The 27,023-nt window shown below is 38.3% G+C and overlaps 1 protein-coding gene across 1 annotated transcript in view; it reads left to right on the top strand.

The window, feature by feature from the left end:
* LOC117432458 (N-acetyl-beta-glucosaminyl-glycoprotein 4-beta-N-acetylgalactosaminyltransferase 1-like) overlaps positions 1-27,023 on the top strand; it is a 138,070-nt gene that overhangs the window by 69,290 nt on the left and 41,757 nt on the right. The window contains exons 3-7 of the mRNA XM_059002225.1: positions 6,113-6,223; positions 15,121-15,216; positions 15,574-15,664; positions 16,317-16,417; positions 26,195-26,262. Coding sequence (XP_058858208.1) covers positions 6,113-6,223; positions 15,121-15,216; positions 15,574-15,664; positions 16,317-16,417; positions 26,195-26,262 — 467 coding nt within the window. The remainder of the gene's footprint in view (positions 1-6,112; positions 6,224-15,120; positions 15,217-15,573; positions 15,665-16,316; positions 16,418-26,194; positions 26,263-27,023) is intronic.

Genomic DNA, 27,023 nt, shown 5'->3' with positions numbered 1-27,023 from the left:
AAGAAAATGATAGATATTAAAGATATTACAAAAGCTTTCTCCCTGTAGTGCATTTCTCAGACAGGAGGAATCCCAACCACATGCACTTCATAATGCATGCCTTGCTGCACTAGTCAATTATAGAGTGTGCCTGGTGCATTATACACAGCCGAGCTATAGGATATAGTCTTGTTTTATCTGCAGTAATTTGAATTTGAATATCTGTAACTGCATGCTACATAAACTCTTTTCCATACCGGCCTTAGGTCCCTTTGTATCCAGCGCAATAGCCAGCACACATGTGATCAAAAGTGGCTGGACAAAACGGGCATCTCTAATATTATTATTATTATTATTTATTTCTTAGCAGACGCCCTTATCCAGGGCGACTTACAATCGCAAGCAAATACAAATACATTCAAGTGTTACAATATAAGTCATAATAGCGTGTGTGAATCGCTTAAGTGTATTTGTGTAAGAAATATGACAGGTCGCTCAATCATACCGTGGGAGGATTTTTCTTCCTATGCAAAAATAAATGATTGGATAAGCCATGTACTGTAAGTAATAACTATAAAGCACTGCATGTAGAAATAACTCACTGACAAATGGTTCAATCACACTGACTTCTACAGGTGCGCTTAACTCAAGAAACATTAATCAAGGTAAAAGGGTCAAATTCAGCCGAGTGTCACAATCAAATTGACTGCTTTATGTATGTATACAGGTTGCCAGCCATGTAACTTATCTATTCACCTCTGAAGAAGCATGGCCAGCACAGCTCCTATCTGTGAAATGCACTTTACATGTAATACAGGGATATCATTTACTTGCACAGGCTTGTGCTTTTGATCAGTCGAAAGTAGAGTGCAGTAATCATGCACTGTATACTTCTAAGAGATTCCAGTGATGGAATGGACACAGTAATACAGTTAAAAATAGATTTAGGAAAAACAATGCTTTCTGCTCTTGCTGCATTGAGAAGTTATGATCGCAGGCTTGCATATAGATGCATATTTAAATAAATTACAAGCTTTGTTCAGCTGTCAATTAAAGCAGTTAAGAAGCCACTCGTAGAAAGTACCTGGCAAGCGCGCTGACAATCTGTTGGAAGTGATTTGTTTTATTTTCTTACCAAAACCTATACCAAACTGGTTTCTGCGACTTACAGAGCAGAAATCTGTCTGAAGAAGTGACACAATGATCATTCGTATGCAAATGATTTACAGACACAAGCTGCTGATAGCTACCAGAAAAAAAAAACAAGACCAAGTTCCTCTCGGGCATATTTATTTCTATACCTATATCTTTGACCATTTACATCTGGTCACATTTAAAACTGGAATAACAATCATGGACTTAAATAACACCTTTCACAAACAAAGCTGTCCTGAAGCGCTTTCCAAAAGAACGACCTAAAAAATTAATTTGCAACTAAGTACTAAAAATGTCAGAGAGGCCAACTTAATAAAATCATATTTTTAAAAAATCCTTAAGTCTAGATTTAAAAATGCCCACTGAACCAGAATCCCTTATAAAGCCGGGAATTTAATTCCACAGTCTGGGAGCCTCGAAGCTGAAAGCCCTGTCTCTTTGAGTGTGCTCGATGGCGCATGTGGAAATAGCATTTGTATCTCTAAACCATCTCGTCCTGACCATTTGCTGGAGCTAAACTCTGGAGAACAAGTATTGCTTTTTTTGTTTTCCATGAAATTCAGGGGGAAGTACTGTAGATCTGAGGCTCAATATAAATAAACAGACACCCTGTGCTGTGGGATATCAGTTCAACGTGGATGCGATGATGCAAGGAGCTTCTAGACACACGTTAGCCAGCCTTCGTCACATGCGTCCAATTAAAGCCAATCAAATTAGTGCTTTGTGTACGTAATAGAAGCTGACAGGATACAAAGATGCTGCTATTAATTTTACCTACTTTTTAAAATAAAATAAAAACTCAAACCATGTAAACTTGAAGTTTTTCCCTTCAAGTGCTGGCTGTACTGTGACGCTAGACTTTGGAATTCAATATGTCCATAGAGTCCTTCATTTATAGACTGTTCTCCCTACTGTATAAGGGAAATATCAGTATCTGCTGACAGCATTGATAAACCTCAGTAATTTCATGCTTTCTTCTGCACTACAGTAAACGCAGATGTGGTACACAAATCTTTCATCTCTGCGTGATTGAGATGGGATTAGATTATACGACACGTGAACGTGTCATTATTGCAGATTTCTGTTTATTTTTTCCCTGGTGAATCAGACAGGAGTAAAGAGGTAATAAAAAGTTATTCTCTTCTTTCTAATGACCTACACCATGCTCAAATTACCATAACTACTGGGACCATGAGTGATGTTTTAAAAGCCCTTATAAAGAGATATCAGTCTGCACTTTAATGCACACTAAAACACTCTAAACTGTATGAAAATTGTCAAGGAACAAAAGTTCAACATTTCAGAAGGATTAGCATTTCCCCTGACTGTTCTTACTATTTTCTAAACAGAGTGTGTGACAGCGTACTAGGGGGCATTTAATCTATGTCCTTAAAGATGCCTTGTACCACAATGATATTCAATTGAACAGAATCCCTCCATGTCAGTTTATTATAGGCATTTAGCCTGCTGTGCACTTTGTCAGAAAGCAGACCTAGTTGAACAGTTTGTTGAAGAAATGTTTCCCACCCCCCTTGAAATCTGCTTGCTATTATGTCACATTTTGAAAAATACTTGCAGCACTAGAAAGTTATAAATGACATCGGGGTTTATTCATAAAGGGTTAACGCCTGTTGAAATGAGGAAACAGGAGTACATGATCGGATTGCGTCCATAGCCGCCTATTTAACGGCAGTTGCTGTTCATAAGAGATCATTCAGATGCGTTGTTAAGCCTCAATGATTTTCTTCTATGAAGGCATGTTTTTAATGAATTGAGAGAAAGGTTAACGATTACCTCATTAGCATAAAGTTGTCAGCGGTCCTGAGGTTCAACCTGCTATTCATAAGAGTGAACGACAGCAAAATGCTGTCGATAACTAGGAGTTATTGAACGCTTTCTACAGTCCAGTCTAAACTAACGACAGCCTCGGCACACTATTATTTTAAAGACATATTTTATTACTACACTTGCTCTGTTATACAGTTTGACATACACGTGATTAACACTGCCTATTTTGGAAAAAAATATATATGTAGCTTTATATGAAGGAAAATGTTTAATATAAATATATACTCACACAAGAGCATATTCTCTGGCATAATCATCTTGAAACAGCACTGTGAAGTGGAGAGCAAGAGAGCAAGTGAGAAACTGAGAATAGACACATTATTATTTCTTTGCCGTGATCCGTGGCTGACAGCGGTCCTTTTCTTTTTATTTCTTTTACCTGTGTTCACAATAAACAAGTTGGAGGCTCGATCAGTGTTCAAAAGGGAGTCTTTTTTTATTCATAAACATAAACTTGCCCCTGAATGATTCCCTGTTTTAAGCGGGGTTCATTATTATTATTATTATTATTATTATTATTATTATTATTATTATTATTATTATTATTATTATTTTAAATTAATAATAGTAATAGTAATAATAATAATAATAATAATATATACCCTATGTACCCATTCATAAAGTGCTTTGCGACAGTCGCCCGTTTGCTCAGATCATTTTATGAATAACAATATGGACGACTTTCGTTAGTTTTAAAATGAAATTCCTTTTATTACGGCAGTCGGCAAGTACTTTTATGAATAGCCATCCAGATGTTAAAGCTGGTTCTGAATGCTGCTGCCAGAATGCTTATTCACATGCTTATTTCTGCTCCAGTACTCAAATCCCTGCACAGACTGCCTGGGAGTTTTAGAATAGATTTTAAAGCAGTTCTTACTATCTACACACAAGTCCATCATGGTCTCAGGCAATCTTAGCTGGAGAATTAAGTGGAGATAGACTAAGGACAGAGGGAAGGAGGCACTTCTTAACACAGAGAGTGGTGAGGGGATGGAATGGGTTACTTAGTCATGCTGCTGAGGCAGAATCACTTGGTTACTACTGTAGATGGAATTGCCTACTCTTGTTCGAAAATGTTCTTGTTTCTTATGTTTCTGCCTTAAAGACCTGTAGATTCAATACATTCCCAGACATTCCCTAAGATCACAGAAGCTTATATACTGGTGATTCCAAAAAGCCGGTTGAAATCAGCAAGGGCTTTTATTTCCCATTTCCCTTGCCTATGGGATCAATCCCAATCTATATCAGGAAAGCCAGCACAATTACATATTTGGAGATGTATCTGTCTGAGCATGCATTTTCATAGCTGGAATAGATTATAAGCACAAGCTCATTAAATTTTTATTGTGAAGCAACGTTAGATTCATTAGCATGGAAATCTGTTTTGTATTGTATTGTATCATCAAGATTCATATTAGCACAGAAAGCAAAACAGTCATACAAAAGGGGATTGCTTTTTGGTGTGTTTTTGATATACAAATCACATTCTACAGAAACCACCACCTAGGTAACAATTAAACATGTAAATAACTGATGTTAAAATTCAATACAAGTGGTCCTTGAGTGGCTCACCTTGTAAAGGCATGTCCATGTGGTGTTTAGGGTGAGTCATACTGTCAGGGGAAAAGCCGGGGTAAAGTAATTTATTAATAGTGTATGATGCATTGATTAATTAAATGTGCATGCATTTAAAAAAAAAAAAAAAATTAAACTGGAAGCGTAATTATCCCAGGTTACCTGTCCTCGGTTTAGCAAGAGACTTCTGTATTTTATATTTGTAACCAGCGAAATCTAAATGAGCAAACACCACGATAATTGCAATTAGCCCAATTTTTTATCCCGCAGTCATCTCAGAGGTTTTCAGTATTGTCCCAACCCTACCTAGAACCATTAAAAGACTGCAGCATTAGCAGCAATTCTGGTACAATAGATCTGGAACAAATCCTGCACAGTGGTCCTAATATGAAAGTATTGGTATTGTGCTGTGACATCGTAATGTACTTGTCTATGTTGGTTCATACCATTGCGATACTATTATGTCAAAATATGAAAACTATTGTACGTTGTGATGCCACTGCCTGTACAGAACCAATGCCACTGTTTGTAATGCAACTTTATTGCCAAATTAATATTATCTATTAACCATCAAAGCTGGATGACATTGTTTCTACCTTCTGCCTCTCACATGTGTTTTAATAGTGAGTGTGGAGACTGGTATGGCTGTGACGCACCCCATTACTGTCCCAGTAATAGTAATTATGAAGAAAGGCTTATTTAGTGGTAATGTTTTGCAGAAGAAATTGTTGACTGTTAGTGAAAAATGCTCTATCCTCCTTCAACAAGGCCAAAGAACCACAATGACCTTCAGCCTCATTAAAAAGGTACAATTAAAGTGAAATTGGGATCCCGAAGCAGAGAAGGTCACGCTCTTGCAGTTGCTAAACAACAGAGAACTCGGTTAACTACAGGAGGAGAAAAAAAAAACGTAACTGCAGACCATGAAAATAGTGCAGGCCCAATGAATGTGCCTGATGTTTTATGGCATTGATTTGTTCTGCATTGATTGCTGCTGTCAAGGGGAGATATACTTGGCTCCTTCTAAAGGATGCACAGAGTATGACCTTTAGATTCCAGTTAGCAGTTGCTCCTGCCTTCAGATCTCCCCTCAATGGTTTTTTGTTTTCTTTTCTTTTCTTGTTGTGTAAATCAGATGTCTTTTGCGGAGTTGTTGGTTCAGTTTCAGCATTGGGTTAGTAACGTCATGCTTACAGTTTGAAGCCTGGAGTACAGCACAAAAAAGAGTTATGTTCATCGCAGCGCCAGTTTTTAGTTTTGGTATGAAACTCGCACTACCTAAACAAGGGAAGTGTGAGGAGCTTGTGCGAATTTAAAACCCTGCTTATTAAACAAGAAGTATGTGTTTCAAGTTATTCACAAAACTGTAAAAGTCTCTGGTAGACATTTTTCTCAACTCAGACTTGTTGTCATTGGCCAAAAAGGTGTTTCAAACAAGATTTTAAAGCCCTTTTGGTTTTGAAGTTTCTGGTAAGGTCTGTCTGTCTACCTGTGTGGAATATGCCAGCACTGAAGCAAGCTGATGTCTTTAACTAGTGTTTCTTTTCTCCAATAGGTGAACGGACCAGACCAATTTGGAGGACGAAATGGAGATGAGAGTAGAGATTCCATAGAAACAAGCAAGTTCCTCAGCCTGAAACAGAACACGTTGCCATGGACACCAGAGGTAAGGAAAGCACAGCAACTTCATTCAACAAAAATGTGCCTCAATTCAGTAAATAGGTCAACTTACTTGGGAGTTTTAAAGAGTCCTAGAAAAATAAATAGGTACAACGTATTCAACAAGTGTGTGGTGTCCACAGTGGAGATGAAAGAGAATAGATCATAAAGGATTATTAAGGGCTAATACATTTATTAAACTGTAACTCTGTTGTCAATAAGGAAGCCCCATGCTTTATAGAACATTTTTAGTTTTATAATGGGGCTAGTATGACAGAGGAGGTGAATGCCAAGCTAGAACCTGGAAGTATTAATACATTCTTTTGGGTCCATTATTTCAGAGGAGGTGGTTGTTGCAAACAGGCGTCACTCTGTCATTGAAGTCACATTTTCTTTCTGACAGCCATTAGCAGAAGGGTGAGATTGCTGTGCAAATTGATAACCTGTGAATGTATTTTGTGCTCAACACCCCGACAGATGAAATGGCTTAATGTGCACAGCGGTGGAGGGGAGATGAATGTGTCTGTGGTGGGCGGGGTGCTGCTCACATCTCTGCATCAGCTTGAGGGCTGTTCAGTTAAACGGCATCCTGATTTGAACTGATTTTAAACTATCAGCTTTAAAATTAGCATACTGTCAAATAAATAAATAAATAGAAGAGATGTTTTTTTATTGTAAATTCTCATACATTTTGATGAACTGCAATGCTGAATTCCCTGTGTATGGGTATGACATATGACAAATTGATTTAGGGGTCACCTCGAAATGAATTAAGATGGCTATATTTCAATAACATCAACGCTAGCACAAGCCCACGTTATCCTGTAAACAAGATATACAGCAGCTCTGTAGCTTGAAATAAAAGCAGAACATAGATTTTGTTCTAGCACTGGGGATTGTTGTGGTACAAAACAGCATGCATTAATGCAATGCATTAATATAACAGAATTAACTTGAGTTTTATTATTTTGTCCCCTAATGCTTTTTGGTTTAGTTACAATACCTTACTAGATTCTGTGCTTTTTAAATGAGATCCTCCTAGTAGGGGAGAATCGTGTGCTAACAAGGGACGAGCCTTGATGGGCCGAATGCCTTTTCTCGTTCCCTAACTTTTCTTGTGTTCTTACAAGATTTCGTTTTAATTTGCTGTTGGAAGTTGCGACCTACCTGTCAAAAGGTGAAATAAAACTTTCTCTTTATAAACACCAGTGATTTCCAGTAGCATGACGCAAGTTTACACTAAATTACAGCTAAGAGAAAAACGGGAAAACACTGTAAATCTGATGTATTTGACTGATATTTATATTAGAACATTTATTCTGTCTCATGGGTTTTAATATATATGTTTTTACAACATTTATAAATATCAAGAAACAAGTGGATATAAGCAGGTACTATTTCATGAACGAAATTTATCAGGTATGCTTTTCTTTTCCTTATTACTGATAATAATGGAATGAAGAACTGTTATTTATACATATTTATTTTGAGAAAATAATCGAGTTGTGTCCATTATTGCTTATAAACTCAGACTCTGTGTCTGTGGAGAGCACCTGTGCTTCACTAAATAAATGTGTTGCAGCACAGGGAAATGGGGCTGTTATTTATTGAGGCGTTTCCAGGGAAGCATTTGAATTCTCAGCCAAAACGCTATCGGGAGGATAAATTGCTCAGTCATACTGTCAGCGCATCAGCAGAAAGAATTACAGGTGCCACTGGTATGGAAGCCCAAATACTGTATAATAAAGAAGGCTGGGTGGTACAAGTTCAGGTCACAAAAGGCTCCCAAGTGGCGCATCCAGTAAAGGCACGCCATGTGGAGTGCAGGATGCACCCTGTAGCCTGGAGATCGCAGGTTTGTATCCAGACTATGTCATTGCCGACCGTGACCGAGGGTTCCTAGGAGGCGGCGCACATTTGGCCAAGCGCCGCCCGGGTAGGGAGGGTTTAGGTCGGCAGGGCAATCCACAGTTAACCGCGAACCAGCAACCCCTGTGGTTGATAGGGCGCCTGCAGGTCTGCAGTGGAGCCATTCAGATCTGTGTTGTCCTCCGGCACTATAGGTTCCGGTGGCTTCGCTGTGGATCTGCAGTGCGAAAAATGAGGGATTGGCAGAAACACGTTTCGGAGGACGCGTGTTTCAGCCTCCGTTGCCCGAGTCGCCGGGGGGTTGCAGCGGTGAACTGGGATAAAAATAATAATTGGGCATTCCAAATTGGGGAGAAAACCAGGGTAAAAACCATTGGCGACGACTAAATAAAAAAAAAAATGTTCAGGTCACAAAATGAAATGAGCAGTCTGTGAATGTTACAAAAACATCACATAATTACTGTCAGCCACGAGGACAGAATGGCAGGGGTGTTCAATAGAGCTGAGAGGGGAAGCCAGCGCTACTGTGTAACATTAAAGAAAACTCTGTAGAGGTGCAATCAGCAGCCAGTTTCCTAATCAAATATCAGACTGGTAATAATCAACAGTAATCAATGCATTGAGAACACTGTTATAAAAAGCAAGAAGCAAAAGCAAATGTGAAAATTATTTACACAAGCCTTCAAATACAGCAAAAAACTGATTATTATTATGCATAAGAAATAGATATGCTTTGACAAAGTTATAAATGGAGGAGCTTAGTCTAGGAACATACAAGAAAAGAGGTATGACACTGCAAGTAAGGCACCAGGTGTACATCGATCAATAATTGAGGCTCGCAAAACAAAAGATCAATAACTGATAAATCAATTAATTGTTGCATCTATAGATTGGTTTGTGCTAGAGTTGTTGATAAGTCACATCAGCAGAAGTTAGAAAGTGGATGCAGCTTTATGTAGATAATTTGCAAAAGACAACAAAATGCATCTTTTTTTTCAACAGGCACAGAATTCAATTCAATTCACAATCATTTTCCTTTTAGTAATTTTAAAAACAAATTATTGCCAATCAAAATTGAAAGCAAGGTAAAGTAAAAAAAATAAAATAAGTCAGATGGTTTGGTGGAAAATGTGTAAAAAAACAAAGTCTCAATGGAATGGAACAGTAGCATTGTGTTTCTTCCTATTTTATTTATGCATCTATGTAAAAGGTATAAAGGGAAACAAAAACACACTTACAGTTCAGCTGCGACCAACAGTGCTGGAGCCTTTCTAAAAGTGGGGGGCCAAGGTCTGGGGGTGAGGGGGTAGCAGCATTTTTCAGGAACAAATCAAAATGTTATTTTGAGAATGCACCTTTATTTTCGAACGAAGTAAAACTGTTAACAAAATAACCAGATTACAAAATTAAGCCATAGCATACTATTGCACGTATTAAAAAAAAAAAAATAATAATTATGCAATTATTATGTTTTTTATGTCCACCTTTTAAAAACATTCTATTTTCACCATCAGTGAATTATCAAACAAAATAAAAACATAAACAAGCACCTTTTTTTCCTCACTGTGCACGTCCAAAAGTGAGGGTGCATGGCCCCCCCTGACAACCCCCCCCCCCCCCCCACCTGTGGCTGCGACTTATACAACATGTTTTCTGTTCATGTTGATGGAAAATTGTTTGGCAGACAAGTTGACCTTTGTTAAGCTGTGTGATTTATGACTTTGTTAAATGTCCATTGAAGACCATTACAAGCTGTTTGGGAATAGAGTACACAGCATACATCACTAAGACGCCCCTCTTGTGTCTTGGGAGCACAGCTAATGGAGAGGGATGTCCATTGGGTAATCCATTATTATCAGAAGGCACTGATACATCTTGGAACCATTAAGTTCTGAAAAGGCATTTTGAAGAGAGGTGCTCTTTTGCTATAAGCAGTGGATTCATGTCTTCAGCTCAAACATTGTGTTATGTTTATTGAGATTTATTATACTGTTAAATATTTACACCACGATTGAGAAACGTAACCATTAAAACATCTTTCACAGTTTGAGGCACAACATCAATTCTATACTGTGCAGTGTAAAATAAGCTTTGAAACAAAGCAGACGTTCGAAATCCCTAAGTGAAAGAGTGAAAGATTGGATTTTCTGTTATACAGTATGTGGTAGAAGATAGATGTCCAGTTTCAGGTGCTGCTGTTCATCTACAATTAGCTCTGTCTTTATTCAGCTCCTCTGGATGTTGGTATTCCACTTTTCTCACACCAAGCTCACTTCACTTGTGCTTGTGTGAGACAGATTTCACTGGAGCAGTCACACTGTAATTCATATCGCCAGGAGGAGCTATATATAGACCATTGCCTGGTGGGACTGGGAGGAGAGGCGCTGGTTGGAATATGTACAGGCATACTCAATAGACATCATCTGAAGATTAAAAAAAACAGCGTATTGGAATAACAAAACACGTCTTCTTTAAACCTTTTTAGAAAATATGGCAAACCATACTGTACATTAACCCCTTTACAGCCAAGAAAAAAAAAAACTACTCATTCTTACAAAAACTAATTGTTGTATTCCTACAGTAGGCAAACGTAAGTATGTACTAACTTTTCGGCTGATGCCTTCATCAGTGTTGCAGTTTCTTATTCATTTTACAGAGTTTTTGTGTGTGGTTGTCGTCCACCTTTGGAGGCATCCAGTACAGTGCAGCTAAGGTACTATAGTAGGATGGACTGGGTTGTTCATCACAGCTTAGCTCTATAATGCAGAGGAAGACCTGACACCCCACAGAGACCTCTTTGAGAGGTTGTTTACATGGCAAACACTACAGATCTGCCTGACCTGTCTGCAGTGGAGAAGACATTTAAACAATTATTTATCCCATGTCAGAAATGAAAACAAAATCAACTGTTTGTCTATTTCAGCACGTCAACACTGAAGTGTTTGTTGCCAAAACTGACCAATTTAAACTATTTCTGAAAAGGGGACGCCAATGAACACCATTTATAAATATTTAAGAAAAGTTTGGATTTTGAAATCTCCAGATGCAACATTTTTGGCCATAGCACAATATCTATCTATCTATCTATCTATATATATATATATATATATATATATATATATATATATATGTGTGTGTGTGTGTATATGTGTATATATATATATATATATAAAAATGTGTGTGTGTGTTGAAATATGAACTTCAATATACAGTATGTGTTGGTAATGCAAAAATAATCACAGAAAAACATGAAGTAATGGTCTTCACTCACAAAGTGATTATTTTTTAATCATTGTGATTTCTGTTTATCCCAGGGATAATTAACATTCACTTTTTCCGCCTTGAATCAAGTACAAGTGGTTAATGCATTTAAACTGGAAATAATGAGTCCCGTTGACATAAGTGATTGGACGCTCGTCTAGTTAGTGATTGTATTGCACTCGAGCAGGCCATTAAAATGTTGAAAGTAAATACGCTATCGAACACCCACACCTGTGCAGTATATTTAGTTTTGCTTCTATAAGCTGTCATTCCTAACTTCCTGGTGCTTCAAGCATTTTCAATTCAGAATGGCACCAGGGTTTGTGATAGAAGTACAGTGCACTGAAGGATAATCTACAGTAGAATGCAGGAAACAATCACCCCTGGGTCATATTTTAATATAAAATGGAACATGATTATGGGACGCTGCTGCGTATCATTCCATTGTGCATTCTTTCATAGTTCGCTTCTGTGTACTCGACTTCATCATTTTTTTCTGACTTGAAGGTGACTTCATCTGCAGGGAATCAGACCCCCTTCCAAGAAACATGCTTGTCAGTACAGCATCTCTCTTCCTATGAAGACATCCTGTTGCTCTTAGAGATTTTTTAATGTCAGCTCTCTTTTTTTTTCCCCCATGTGAGTTTTTTTATTTTTACTCCACTTTTACAGGCAATTCCGCCGATTATTTTCACCCGGGACTGTCAAAATAACGACCTTCTTATGCTCTCAAGACACACCTGCCTGTACGTCAAGAGGGCGCACCAGTAATAGAACTCCAAGCATGACTGGTGTACTGTAGTACATGCAAATGAGGAAAACGTTTAGGAAACCTTAAAGCTTTAGTTTTGTGCTATTATTTTTTCATGCACAGACATGAGATTATTTTAATATTCATTTAAGCAATAAAAAGTATACATATGTTATTTAGAAAATGATTCAGTACTGTCAGCCAATCAGCTTCCAGCTACTGGGCTCTAAAAGACGGTAGATGCCCACTGGAACATCTCAGCACCAAATGTGAATCAAATTTAAAATCAATCCGCGTGTATACTGTTTTTTTTTTTTAATTACATTAAATACCACCCTAAAATGCCTCCTAACTCATCATGTTTCTACCGTCAGCCAAAGCCTTTCTCTCTTGAAAATGCTACCACACAACCTACTTGGTATACCTACAAACAACTGGGGAAAAAACACGCTTGGCAATTTAGTGAGACTGAATGGAAGTGCAGACCAAATACAGCTTATGAATTGTTTAGTTACTGACAACCACTTTAAAGTGTCAGCTATCTGAACAATCAGGTTCTTAATGAGCCGAGTACATTGTGATCCAGGTAGTATACAAGTCACACTTGTATAGTCTTTAATTGATTACCTTCTAAATAATACCTGTGCAACCATGGAGGGAAAACAGTTTATCTCAACCAGTTTAGAATGGTCCGATCTACAGCAAATGATTTAAAGCCCTGTTTATTGCTCCTTATTAATAGATGTGTCTCGCTTTAATGTTAAGCTGTCTTTTGTTGTTCTTCGGCCATCATTAATAAAAGCTCTGATGAATGTTTTCCAGATCACAGCTGTGCAGGTTGACATATTTAATGGACTGTAATAGGAAAGTTTGCTCCTCCAGTCTTGCCAGCAGTGGCAGCAGGCCGTGTAGTTTAGCAGCCCTGGTTTCTAGTGAGAGCTAATTTAGAATTCGCTGGGAGGGAGTGGAGCCAGCCGTACAAGTCAAGAGAGGAGGCTCTATGGCCAGCTTAACTGAAAAAAACAAGTTGTTGTTTGATGCCAGAACTTTGTCTACTCTTAAAGGATCCGAATGGCAGCAGCTTGGTAACCTATTCCAAACTGGCCACCCTCTGACCTGAGTCTGTTCTCTGGTCCTAGTCTCTGTGCTCAGCTTGAAATAGTGACTAGAGTTAACTTTGTCATGTCCTTTAGGGTTTTGAAAACTTTGATCAATTATTATTATTATTTATTTCTTAGCAGACGCCCTTATCCAGGGCGACTTACAATTGTTACAAGATATCACCTTATTTTTTACATACAATTACCCATTTATACAGTTGGGTTTTTACTGGAGCAATCTAGGTAAAGTACCTTGCTCAAGGGTACAGCAGCAGTGTCCCCCCACCAGGGGTTGAACCCACGACCCTCCGGTCAAGAGTCCAGAGCCCTAACCACTATTCCACACTGCTGCCTATCCCTAACCCCACTTTGTTCTAGGCTAATTAGGTTCAGTTCCATCAATCCATTCTCATAAATCATAGCATTTAGCCATGCGGGTAGTCTGGTGGCTCTTTGCTTAGGACTTTCTCCAAATATGTTCTTTTTGTAACTGACAAGTCCTTTTATTCCTGTTGAAACTTCTACGGCGGGGAGACAAACAATTTGTTAAGAATTTTTTTCTTGGCAACTCAAATTGAGAATAACAGTTGACTGTGTGTCACTAATTAACAACTTGAGTTGTCAACATGTTTGCGATTGGCAACCGAGTTGTTAGAATAGACAACTGCTCTGTTATTAGCAATTCAATTTTTGTATGTGCCTGTGTGCGTTCAGCCAATGACATTGCGTTTTCTAATCACCTGATTTCACTCTCAATTTGGCTAAATAGGAAACGTTGCAAGACTGCAATAAAAAGGAGACGCATTTAAGGAATTATCTAGTATTTTCATGAAATCACCACTGGAAGTAAAAGACAAACTGAAGAACCTCCAAACACAGTATTTTGCCTGTTTCTGAGGCACAGCCACTCTCTGGTCCACACTGAAGTTTTTCTAAGTCGATGTCTTTTTTAAAATATTCCAATTACTATCACAGCTGCTGAAGCTGCAAACAGACGCCATCTTAAAATTGCTTAAAATAATTGTACATTTTCCAGTGTGCATGTGGCAGCACCAATTCAGTTGTCAGTTTTTTGTTGTCAGCTAGAATTGACAAAAAATGCTTGTGTATCTCAGGCCTAAAAGTTTTATAGATATTGAGTTATGTGAAAAATACATTGCGATGATTGATTCAATTCTTACACTGTAAAATATACTAGTAGTAATGATTTTGGTATGGTGTTTTACTGGTATCTGCACTATCACATTTATTTTAATAGACATTTTTCTTTAGGAGGTATATTGTGTGATTTGGGTGATTGAAGAGATTAAGCAAATGACGTGACTGGCTGATCAAGTGTCGTGGTTGTTTTAAAATTATTCCTGCACTGATGCGAACATTTTGTGGTGTGTACTAAGGGTCAAAGGGCACCTTCTTGTTGTTGTAGGGGTCCAAATGGCTTACCCCAGGTCCTCATAAAGCTATTATTAAAAAAAGTAAAATAAGAGAGAAGTAAAAGATAGCTGGGTCCCACTGGAAATAAATAAAGCTGAATGCCTGTGGAGAGACACTGCTCTGACAGGAAAAAGTTATTAATTTTCTTGGTTCACTGTCACCTTAGGTTTCTTGGGACCATGAGGGCTAAATTGAACTTCAGCCTCCTCACTAAGAATTGTCCAGAGGGGTAGGTTAGCACAAACACTGTCAGTATGAGCTTATATATAGTGAGAATATCAGAACATTTGGTATTTCTAGTTTAATTTTTAGTTTACAACCTTACTGTATAACAGTTGGAATGGAACGTATAGGTGACACTTAGTCCTAGTGTTAAGGTCTCCTCATTCTGTTAATGTTGGCAATGGAGAGAACCCTGTATTACAGCACCCATATATCTCTCCACCTGGAATCCATACTAACAGCCGTCCTCCTCTGTTTGCTTTGCAGTATAAAGGGCAGGCTAATCTCCATGTGTTTGAAGACTGGTGTGGGTCATCCATCAATCAGCTGCGAAAGAACCTTCACTTCCCACTCTATCCACATGTGAGTCTGCAGGGAGCTGGGGCTGCTGGTCAGGAGATCTGGAGTCTTGGCTTGACTATCTTATGAAGTTTGTTCAATGCAGAATGAGCCATACCTACAACAGGTCTTGATGTTAGTGATTCAATTTCAGAGCAGTCAAAGGGGATCTAGATGACTTAGTCATGCATAATATGTGCCTTGTGATGAATGTTTCGTCTTGGGACCATTTGCCTTAATTTTATCAAATGCGTTTGTTAAGTGAAATTCTTGCACAAAATGTCAGTGCAGATGACACCACATGCAACAAGGTCACTGATTTTTATCATGTGTTGCTTTATATCCTTTGCAGGTGATATGTGTGTTGTCTTTTTATTACAGACCAGGACTGTAGTTAAGAAACTTGCAGTGGCCCCAAAATGGAAAAACTATGGCCTGCGAATATTTGGATACATTCACCCTTACAGAGATGGTGAGTACCTGTGAAAAGAAGGTTGTCTTTTTGCTTCATTTAATTTCTAGCAAGACCACATTTCTCACCTCCACAACCGTGCAATGTTTAAAATGTAATGAAATTCCAACCCCCTTGCATTCAGTGTATATATACAGTACAGGGTGATTCATAATTCGTGCAACATTATTGATTTGCATTGTTTTCAGTTTTACTTAGATGTCTCAAACAGTGGCCAAATGGTATGTCACAGAGTGTCTCTGTCATAGACATTTTCCTTGCATATTATCCTCCACGTATCCTACATTTTTTCCCCTGATTTGTCCAACAGTTGTGCAAAGTATGAATCAGGACTGGCAAAAAAGGCACTGGTATTCCTACCTATCTTGTAGCTTATCTACAGTAGCCAAGCCCTGTACGTTAAGAAAGAGAGTGAGAAGAGCATGCAAACCAGCAACTTTAATTGATCGCCCTTGTAAGGCTCCATGTACACATCAATATCAGAGTAGATCAAAACTTACTTCACCACCTTGGTCTGCCCAATCTCTGGATCTTAGTTTAGCTATAGCCCAATGGGATGAGCATGACCAACAACTTCAGCCAAGGCTACCTCAAACACTTCAGGCAGGACATAGATTAATGCAGGCTTCTTCTTCATGTTCTTTTGCGGCAGGTGATTTCCAGTTTGCAGTCTCCTCCGATGATAACTCAGAGTTTTGGCTGAGCTCTGACGAGAACCCAATCAATGCCAGGTTGCTGGTGTACGTTGGAAAGGTAGGAGGCAGGTTTGAACAGTACACACTGAGGACTATACTATTGATTTTTTTTTTTTTTTTTTTTAATTTAGTCGTCACCAATTTTTTTACCCCGGTTTTCTCCCCAATTTAGTATGCCCAATTATTATTTGTGTCCTCGGCTCACCGCTCGCAACCCCTCCGCTGACTCGGGAAACGGCGGCTGGAACACGCGTCCTCCGAAACGTGCTCCTGCCAAGCTGTCATTTTTCGCACTACAGATCCACAGCAATGCCACCAGAGTGCCGGAGGACAGATCTGGAGGCTCCACTGCAGAACCACAGGCGCCCTATCGGCCACAGGGGTCACTGATGCGCGGTGAGCCGTGGATTCCCCTGCCGACCTAAGCCCTCCCTACCCGGGCAGCGGTCAGCCAATTGTGCGCCACCCCCTAGGAACTCCCGGTCACGGTCGGCTGTGACATAGCCTGGATTCGAACCTGCGATCTCCAGGCTATAGGGCACATCCTGCACTCCGCGCGGAGCGCCTTTACTGGATGCGCCACTCGGGAGCCCCCTATACTATTGATTTAATCATCTTTGAACAGTTCAGTGTGAATGCTCATTGGGAATTATCAGCAGGCTTGCAAATAGGAATTTAAGGCATTGTGTGAGCCAATCACTTGGCTGAATTTAGATAAGTGGACAATGCTTGACTCTGATTCGCTGAACACAGACTTTCCAAGGTAGTTATGGACACTGAGGGTGGGTTGTAATAAAGCACTGTTTTAGCAATCGATTATGCTGGACAAATAAAGGACCAGTGATACAAATCATCATGGATTGTAGTAGTTAAACAATCATTTCCTTCCATTTAAATTAATACCAGTCGGCTGAAAATCAATTAAAGGGAAGACTTTAGAAATCCAGGCTCTATTACAGGCAATCCATATTTTTTTCATCTGTGTAAACAATGAAAAAACATTGCTGTTTGTTGTCACTTCATATATGTCACAAAATCTCAACATACAAGTACTAAAATAAAGACAGCATAGATGACATTTCTAAGATGTTCTTCAACATTTGTCAACGTTTTTTGCTCTATAGAAACCAGTGTCTTAAATTGGCTCACGTTATTTCCACCATAGCTTATTATTTGACTTCTAATGAGCTGAAAGAAATCCAACAATGCTGTTCCAGGTGGGACCAGCACTGTGCTTAGTGTTATTCAGATCCAAGTAAAAAAAAGATGGAAAAAGTGATAAATATGATAAAGCTTGCCCTTCCCCTGGTCTTCACACAAGGTCATACAGCCTTTCCTTGTCTTCCATTATTCTGGGTACAAAGCTGTCTGTAAATTAAACTGGCCTTGAAACGGTCACAAGGGCCACAGTGACAGGCCGCACCTCTCTGTGCCACACAGACTTAGCTGTAGGCTCTTCTAGCATGAGTTTGAATCTCAATGAGTTATACATAGAGCCCTGTGTAAATCGCGATTTCATGGGCTACGCGGAAATCGTGAAATTAGACCAATACCGCGATTTGTAATATTCACCATGCACACAGTGCTGTGCAGTGATTATGTCATGTGACTATATGCAATCTAAGCAGCAAATTAAAATACTACACACTGTAAACTAGAAAATGGATGTCTCTAAAAAGGCTAAAATGTGTCTGCAGCAGATCACGTAAAGCAGTATTGTATTTGTTTTGCAAGATCTAAATGGTGAACATGCACCTGATATACTAGAACTGAAAGCTGTCCTTGCAGATACACTTTACCTACAGGCTGTTAATTACAACACAGTTTCACAAGCTATTGTAAAGTGCTTGAGTAACTTTGACGTTGATTTTGATGTCAGTGCATTTATCTGTATATTTGCTGTTTTAAAAAAATATAATAATCTGTACATAAAATTTATAACATATATTTCCGTGCACATTCCGCGAAATATGATACTTTACCCGTGACACTGCCATGAACTGGTGGTGATGTAATTACCCTGTGGACCGGCAGCCACCCAGCCTTTACCAGAATACTACATTTAGACCTGCTTCTGGGCTGAGTCAGCCTGTTTGAAAAAAAAAATACTGTCATTTTCTATAGCACTGACCAACATTAGGTATGCATTCCATAGAATTTTGGCTAAATTATAATGTTTTTCACATGGGAACAGCCCAATGCAGTGGAATCTTTGCTAAATATGTTCTAAACACAAAAGGCATTAGCCTTGAGATTGAGATTGACCCAATGTTCATGTAAGAACAACAACAAAAAAATGTTTGGAACGATAAGAAGCTTTTCGACCCAGCAAGGCTAGTGCTGTGCTATTTATTTAAATCTAATGTCATATGTTCAGTATGTTCTAGATGTTACTACTTCATATGGTAAACCATCCCTTATAAAAGTTTACCATAGTAAAAGCATAGCAAAGCATAATAAAGCATAGTGAAAGCACAGTAAAGCATAGGAAAGCAATGTAAAGAACAGTGAGGTATGGTAAAGCATATTAATAAACATGGTAAGCCAGTGTAAATTATGGTTAATACATGCTATTACCATGTAACAAGCATGGTAAAAGTGCAAAAATATCATGGTAAACCTGTATAAGGGATTCATTTTTTACTCTGCATAAAGAAAAAAACGCTTGTTATGCTCTTTTCTGAAATTTATTTTATTGAGCATTCTTTTTGTGCCTTCCAGTAAATACTCTATGTTAATTTTGAAGTAGTGACATTTAGGATTTTATAAACTTCAGCCCTCCTTATCTTTTTTTATTTGTACCTTCCCAAGGGTAGTAATATATTTTAGACCAGAAATTGGCACAGTATTATGATGAGATGGGGAAAAAAAGATGTTTACTGTGTGGAGTCGCTAGGATTTTCCATGATCACACCAGCATGGCAACACACTGCCTCTGATCAGTTTGCACTGAGGCCCTTTATTTGAGAGCTTAAACTTTGCCGGAAAGCAACTCTGATTTAGAGTGGCGGCCATCAAGGGCTTTTCACTGGAATTGCATGTAGGCATGTAGGGGGAATTAGGGAATATTTTTTATTGATTCACTCTATCTAGTCTTACTGCACATACACAAACAGCCCAGACTTTAATGCAGCTCTGACCAAAATAGCACAGACAGATTGTCTTCTTTAGAAACCAAATACACTGTTTCAGTAACAGAGATTGGAAGTGAGGGACTCCACTGCTCTTAACTCCTAACCTGCCAGTTTGTTACTCTGATACCCAGCTCCTTTCTGTGTACTTGGCTGAGGAAATCCTATATTGTTCCAAATCCACATTTGTTTTTAATATATTACAAAAAGGTAACAGTTTGTAATACAGGTTAGTTGTTGACGTAGCAGGTGTGATAACTATACAAAGACATTAAACTAATGAATTCCTAACTTAGACATTAGCAAAACACTTAAGTCCAATAATGTCCCTTTTTTTTTTTTTTTTTTTTAGTGTGGCAGGGCAGAGGCCCTGCACAAGTGAAATGTGGGTTTTTGTGGCTGGCATCTTGGCTCAAGAGTGGGTGAACAGCTTGGAGCCAAGATGGCCACCTTTGCACAGGCACATGGTTTAATTGGTTTAATTAGAAAAGTGTGGAGCGTGGCCAGGTGGTAATTGATTTACTGTTTGTTAATTAACCCCTGGCCACATGCTATTTAAAGAGTACAAATAAATGTTTGTTGGCAGCGGCAGTGGAGAAGATGAAGGAGTTGCTAAACCTGAGCAGTGTGGAGAGGAAGAGAGAGAGAAGACTGGGAGCAGCAGGTGTATGCATTGAGATAGCCGAAGCTGTTTGTTTTGATGTGTTTGTTTAAACCTTTTGTCTTGTTTGTAAAGAATACAAGTGTACGAAAGCACTGAACTGCTGTCTGGGTTGCTAATCTTGCTGCTGACCAGACTTGACCCGGACGCTACGCCACATAAGATAAGCCAAATTAGATGCCTATTAAATGTAACACAAAATGTTAATACATGTTCTTCTGTTTTGTGTGTATTCACTATCATAAAGCCTGATTTAGAGAGTAAAAAAATAAAGCCCACACAATCTAAACCAAAAACATTAGTTAGTTTTCTGACTGCAATCCTAGTTCTTGCGCTAACATCCAATTAGGTGAATCATGTCATCTGTAATTGAACGGTTCAGGAATACAGCACAAATATACGTTGCGAAGGGCACTTCCATTAGAGTAATGTAAGTAATAGTAGAGTTATACAGATTGTGATAATGTACTGTGTGTACTCAGCATCTATCTATTTGGCAAACAGAGATTTAATGCGTTGCTACGCTATCCATTATCTCTTTGAGCTAGAGGTTTGGTAAAGCAAATTGTATAGCAAGACAGAGAGTCCTGTCCTAACTATTTCACTATTTTGATGAAGCTTCCCACTAAACCCGGAGAAGGCAAATGCAGAAATATATATTTTTTATATTGCTGTTCGTTAAATGTAACAACACTGTAACTTTTTAAATATATACTTTGATATAGTTCTACCCAATTTGAAGTGCCCAATTGGAATGTTCCCTCACCACTGAAGCTGACTTACTGACCAGTGGCACCCATTCAATTCCATTCAATTCAGTCACCTCTTTTTATATGTCAAACCTAAGCAACAGATGCTGCTAAGACACTGAACCCAGGAGGGGAGCCCAGCCTGGGACATCGCTGCCTGGACACTTCAGACAATTTTCTTCCCTAACCCCAGCCAAGATTGGCAACTGAACCCAAGTGACAGGGCTTTTACTAGTGGAGTTACTGGGGAACAATTTTTAAATACAACATTTGTGAAATCAATGCTCATGAAAAGTGAGAGACAAGTAAGTTTACAGCAGGCACCAAGAGTTGTAGCCAAATTACTTCAAACTAAATTTAGACCAGTAGCACCGAGGATTGGTATTTTCACTCTTAAAAAGCTCTCAAAAGCAGGTCTGAAATAATTAAATTAACTGTAAGAGATTTGCATTAGCAGTATAAGGCCTGGTTTAGTTAATATTCATTTGAAGTCAACCTTTAGATAGCTAGAAACATGTTTTTTTTCTCATTTAAGAGCGAAAACAAATGTTTTTGAAAGTCAAACCATGTTTCAGGAGACGAAAGGCAAACTTGTCTTGAAAGTAATCGAGTTGGCAGCTCATAAAACATATATATATGGATGGAGCCGTGCCAAAGAACATTGACAGGAAAATAGGGCAGGTTCTGAGATCTCTGAAACAAAGGCTTGGCACAACATGAAAAACGTGTTTATTTGTTCAGTTGTTTGTCTTTGAGAAGAGTATAGGCTTTGGTCTAAATAAAGCATGCTTACAAGTGCAGCCGTATAAATTGGACTTGTGCAGTAATACATGAAATATACAAACCATTTAATAGAAACTGCTGATTAGGACTTCTTGTTTGTGTTTGTATAGCATGTTGGCAGCCCTGGAGAATTTTATTATTGTATTATGCCTTCTTTTATTATATAGCTCAAGCACTACCTGAGTTTTTACCAGTACCTTAGATACTTGTATCTATCTGGATATTAGAGGTCAGCATGGGTAGAAAATCCAGAATCGGGTGCCCGCCGTGAAAAATACCCGGGTACCTGGAACTTTTTCGGGTAATGATTAAAAAAAAAAAAGAAAAAAATCACATTAATGTTTTAAGTGCATGATACATATTTAAATACTATATAGTACTTTGGCTGTTATGTTCAGTTTGAAAACTAATGCAGTAGTACAGCACCACTATTACGTTATGGACTGTGGCAATAGCTACTGTAAACTCAGCCAGCTGGGCTTTGACGGCAGTCGTAAAAGAGTTATTGGGACACGTGCGTCTGTTTGGTTGTAACAATAAAGTGGCGTTCCTGATCACTAAATTCTGTCTTGTGAGTACATAATAATGGCATCCAAGCAAAGCAGTGTGTGTAATTTCTTTACCAAGTAGGAGAATACAGAATTTGCAAACTGCCAAGGAAATATTTCATTCAATGGAGGAAGCACACTTACTTAATGTGCTCCACATTGTTTTATTTTTTATTTTATTTATGTGCTTATTTATTTTTTAAATGAAGGCTACTTATTTATTGAGGTGTAGCCGCTCGCTGTGTTATTGTTTTCTGTAAAACATTGATATCCTGTCAGTTAAGAAAAGGCTAAATGCAAAGCTTTTCTTTGACGACCTCTAATATATATATATGTGTGTGTGTGTGTATATATATATATATATATATATATATATATATATATATATATATATATATATATATATATAACCAATATACACCTAGTAACAGTTCTAAAGCTGAAACCGAAAATACATACTGTATTATTCTTAATCTGACAGACTGTCATACAAAAGCCCTGCTGCAATGCAGTGTATAGCGATCACATAGCGTGGGCCAATCTTCAGCTCAAGATATTGAATGTACATGTGCATAACATGTGTAACATGCATGACTGAGTACAGTACACACCTCTTATATAACATGCAAGTCTTGTATACAGCTGTATACAAACACCAGGGTATACTCTACGGAATACTAGTGCACAAGCATTTTACGCACATTGTATGTAACACACAACCTGTACATAATGCAGATATTAAAGTGTGCACGATATATGCTGAAATTCACTGTATGTTGCTGACATACTTGTTGAACTTGTCTTTCGTGCTGTGCCTTTGTCTGAGGCAGTTATCTCACAGATAATTTCAGTAAATTGGTGCTCCATTTCTCAAAGCAGCAGGTACTAGAATGTCTTGCTGGGTGGAACTGTGAAGTGATTGCAGAATAAACATGGAAATGTGGTCTTTGTTGAGCATACTGACACACTTTTTGTAGTTCACTCAAAGTCGCTGTGCCACAAGGGGTTCCTCCTGTGTTTGCAAATGCCCTACATCCTCTTCCCACTAAGTGAAGCACAGCACAACAATACTGGTGCTGTCACAAAGGAAAAACTGCTGTTGGCCTCTCTTTTTTCCAGTCAGTATCCCATTATGTGCCTCTTTTCAGTTCTGTGTTTACCAGCAGACTTGATTTGGAGCTGCCATTGAGGACAGCCTGAGTGCTATCCTTTTCATGTTCTTTCACCTCTCGTTTGTGTGAAAGCTGTCTCAGCAGACTACATGAAGTGCAAGATTATCTTTTACACTCGTTTCAGCAGCGTTACTGCTCGAATTTACTGCCAGAAGCATACAGTAGTCCCAGATACACTTCTGTTGTGAGAAGGTAACCAGCACAACTGTGCCAACATGAAAAGGTCATTTCTTTCTTTCTTTCTTTCTTTCTTTCTTTCTTTCTTTCTTTCCATAATAGACTGCTTGTCAAAACATCACATTTTAAAAGTGATTATAAAGTATTATTTTGATGGTCAAACTTCTAAGAAGCTAAGTCAAGTAGACAAATGTTCACAAGATACATAATAACATTCTACTCTATTAAGAGAATAAAAAAAACTAAACTTTAATGAGTGACCTTCAGTCCTGTGGTTTATGCCGTCTCTGAAACCCACTTGCTATTTTGTTATTCTCCTAACATGGACTCCAAGCTATCCATTATACAATATATAATGACCCCTACAATGACTACTTTAATAAGCAGTCCATATATGTCAAGGCTTAATTGCCTGAAGACAGAGTAATATCATTGTGTTGCCCGAAGACAATTGTGTCATTAATCACAAACAAACAGAGGCCAGACAACCCTTTTAAATATATCTATCTATCAATGCAGATTTGGAATAATTAGGATAATGAATGCATCCACTGTCCACAATATTTCTAGCTATTAGCTAATCACAAAACTTTAACTCATTTGAAATACAGATTTTCTAAGGTATACAATACTATACAATCCAATATAACTAATTTCATAAATAATATACAGACAAAAAAAAAAAACTGAAAACTTTTGTGGAAATGGGCTGACCCTCACATGACACATGGCTGATTATTTTGTTAAGCAAATGGAATCCATGACATTCATATTGAAATATATAAAATCGACATCTCCCTGTTGAAGGCCATGCCAGGTAGCCATTCTTACGACCAATGACCAATAAACAATAAACAATACATCTCCTTATACAACCATATACCATAATGAATGATACATCATGAATGTGCATTGAGCACTGTAGATATTCCATGAGTGAGGAGAGCAGAATAACCCGGATGAGTGTCCAAGGGGTCGAGTGGGTTCATGAGTGAAATATCCACCGCAATTTAAGAAAGTATTCTGTTTATATAACAAGGGATCATTATGGGATCATTGTAGTGTGTTTAAACAGCTGATATTTGAGAATTCCTTAGCTCAAGCTCTGCATCTGCTTAGCAACGCCTCCTAATTTGGAACAGTGCGATTCGCTAACAGCCAATACAATACAATTTTGCATAGCTGGTGCAAGGTTTATAGAAAGGAGGTTTTGCAAGCACAAGGAGTTTTTGTGGCCATCATTTTAGATCAACGACCACTTACACGCTGCTCCAAATTCAACCACATAAATACAGACTATATCTAAAAATGATCCAGAGTAACACAACAGCAATAGCAGCACTGACCTCTTGTATGTTTTTTTTTTTAGGAAAGGGAGATCGTGTCTAACTAACCTACTTGACTTTTTTGAGGATGCAACATTGAAAATGGATAACTACAAAGCATATGACATGGTTTATTTAGATTTCCAGAAAGCTTTTGACAAAGTCCCGCATAAAAGATTAATTCTCAAACTGAACGCAGTAGGGATTCAAGGAAATGCATGCACATGGATTAGGGAGTGGTTAACAGGTAGAAAACAGAAAGTACTAATTAGAGGAGAAACCTCAAAATGGAGTGAGGTAACCAGTGGTGTACCACAGGGATCAGTATTAGGTCCTCTGCTATTCCTAATCTACATTAATGATTTAGATTCTGGTATAGTAAGCAAACTCATTAAATTTGCAGACGACACAAAAATAGGAGGAGTGGCAAACACTGTTGAAGCAGCAAAGGTCATTCAAAATGATCTAGACAGCATTCAGAATTGGGCAAACACATGGCAAATGAAATTTAATAGAGAAAAGTGTAAAGTATTGCATGCGGGCAATAAAAATGTGCATTATAAATATCATATGGGAGATAGTGAAATTGAAGAAGGGAACTATGAAAAAGACCTAGGAGTTTATGTTGACTCAGAAATGTCTTCATCTAGACAAAGTGGGGAAGCTATAAAAAAGGCTAACAAGATGCTCGGATATATTGTGAGAAGTGTTGAATTTAAATCAAGGGAAGTAATGTTAAAACTCTACAATGCATTAGTAAGACCTCACCTAGAACATTGTGTTCAGTTCTGGTCACCTCGTTACAAAAAGGATATTGCTGCTCTAGAAAGAGTGCAAAGAAGAGCAACCAGAATTATCCTGGGTTTAAAAGGCATGTTGTATGCAGACAGGCTAAAAGAATTGAATCTATTCAGTCTTGAACAAAGAAGACTACGCGGCGATCTGATTCAGACATTCAAAATCCTAAAAGGTCTACACAATGACAACCCAGGGGACTTCTTTGACCTGAAAAAAGAAACAAGGACCAGGGATCACAAATGGAGATTAGATAAAGGGGCATTCAGAACAGAAAATAGGAGGCACTTTTTTACACAGAGAATTGTGAGGGTCTGGAACCAACTCCCCAGTAATGTTGTTGAAGCTGACACCCTGGGATCCTTCAAGAAGCTTCTTGATGAGATTCTGGGATCAATAAGCTACTAACAACCAAACGAGCAAGATGGGCTGAATGGCCTCCTCTCATTTGTAAACTTTCTTAGGTTCTTATGTTCTTATGTTTTGTTTTTCAGCTGGGCTCTGAGTGGACGGCTCCAGGGGAGTTCACCAAGTTTCGATCTCAAGTTTCCAAGTCTGTCCAGTAAGTTACTTTGTTAATTAAAGACCATTTCAAAAGAGGCGCAAATATTCAAACAGAAAAAATACAATACATCATTATATATATATATATATACAAAGAAACAACATTAGTGCAGTTATGATTAAAGTTTCTTATTTTGTTAGCATTAATGAAATGCATAACGTTCTGGTGTACTTAGCCCTTGGAACGTGTGGTGGATTGGTGTAAACTGTTCTAGCAGTCTGCATTGAGCAGAATGACTTTGTGTGTGAGAAGCCTATCTAAAAGGCTTTTGGTAATCTGGTTATTCTCCTTAATAGCTGGCAGATGTTCATCCTAAAGAGTTGATTAGTATCCGGCAAATAGCTGGTTTCTTTAATTCAAACGGAGGAGAGGAGCAGGTTTATAGATTACTACACGACTATGATGGATTACGGGCTCAGTAGGTGTTTTGAGGACAGTGCTGCTGCTAGCTAGGAGGCGACTTTAGGGACCCATAGTTCATTGATAGACAGGGAATTGATACAGGTTGATGACTTTTTTATGTTGTTTCATATTTTCAACTGTATTTTAAATGCTGAATGCAACTGTGGAAGGGTGGGTGAAAAGCACTGACACAGGAGACAGAAAACTGGGTTTCTAGACACCACTCGATTTATTTACAGCCACAAGGTGGCACTGTGATACCTTTGTTACCAACGATGGTAAAGGTATTTCACCGCTCACCTATAGCGCACGCAGGTGCATTAAATAATAGACAAAAACAGAAGGCACAAAGAAAA

The sequence above is a fragment of the Acipenser ruthenus genome, chromosome 27 (assembly GCF_902713425.1).
Source record: "Acipenser ruthenus chromosome 27, fAciRut3.2 maternal haplotype, whole genome shotgun sequence".
Classification (NCBI taxonomy): Eukaryota; Metazoa; Chordata; class Actinopteri; order Acipenseriformes; family Acipenseridae; genus Acipenser; species Acipenser ruthenus.
This window is presented reverse-complemented; position numbering and strand designations above follow the sequence as displayed.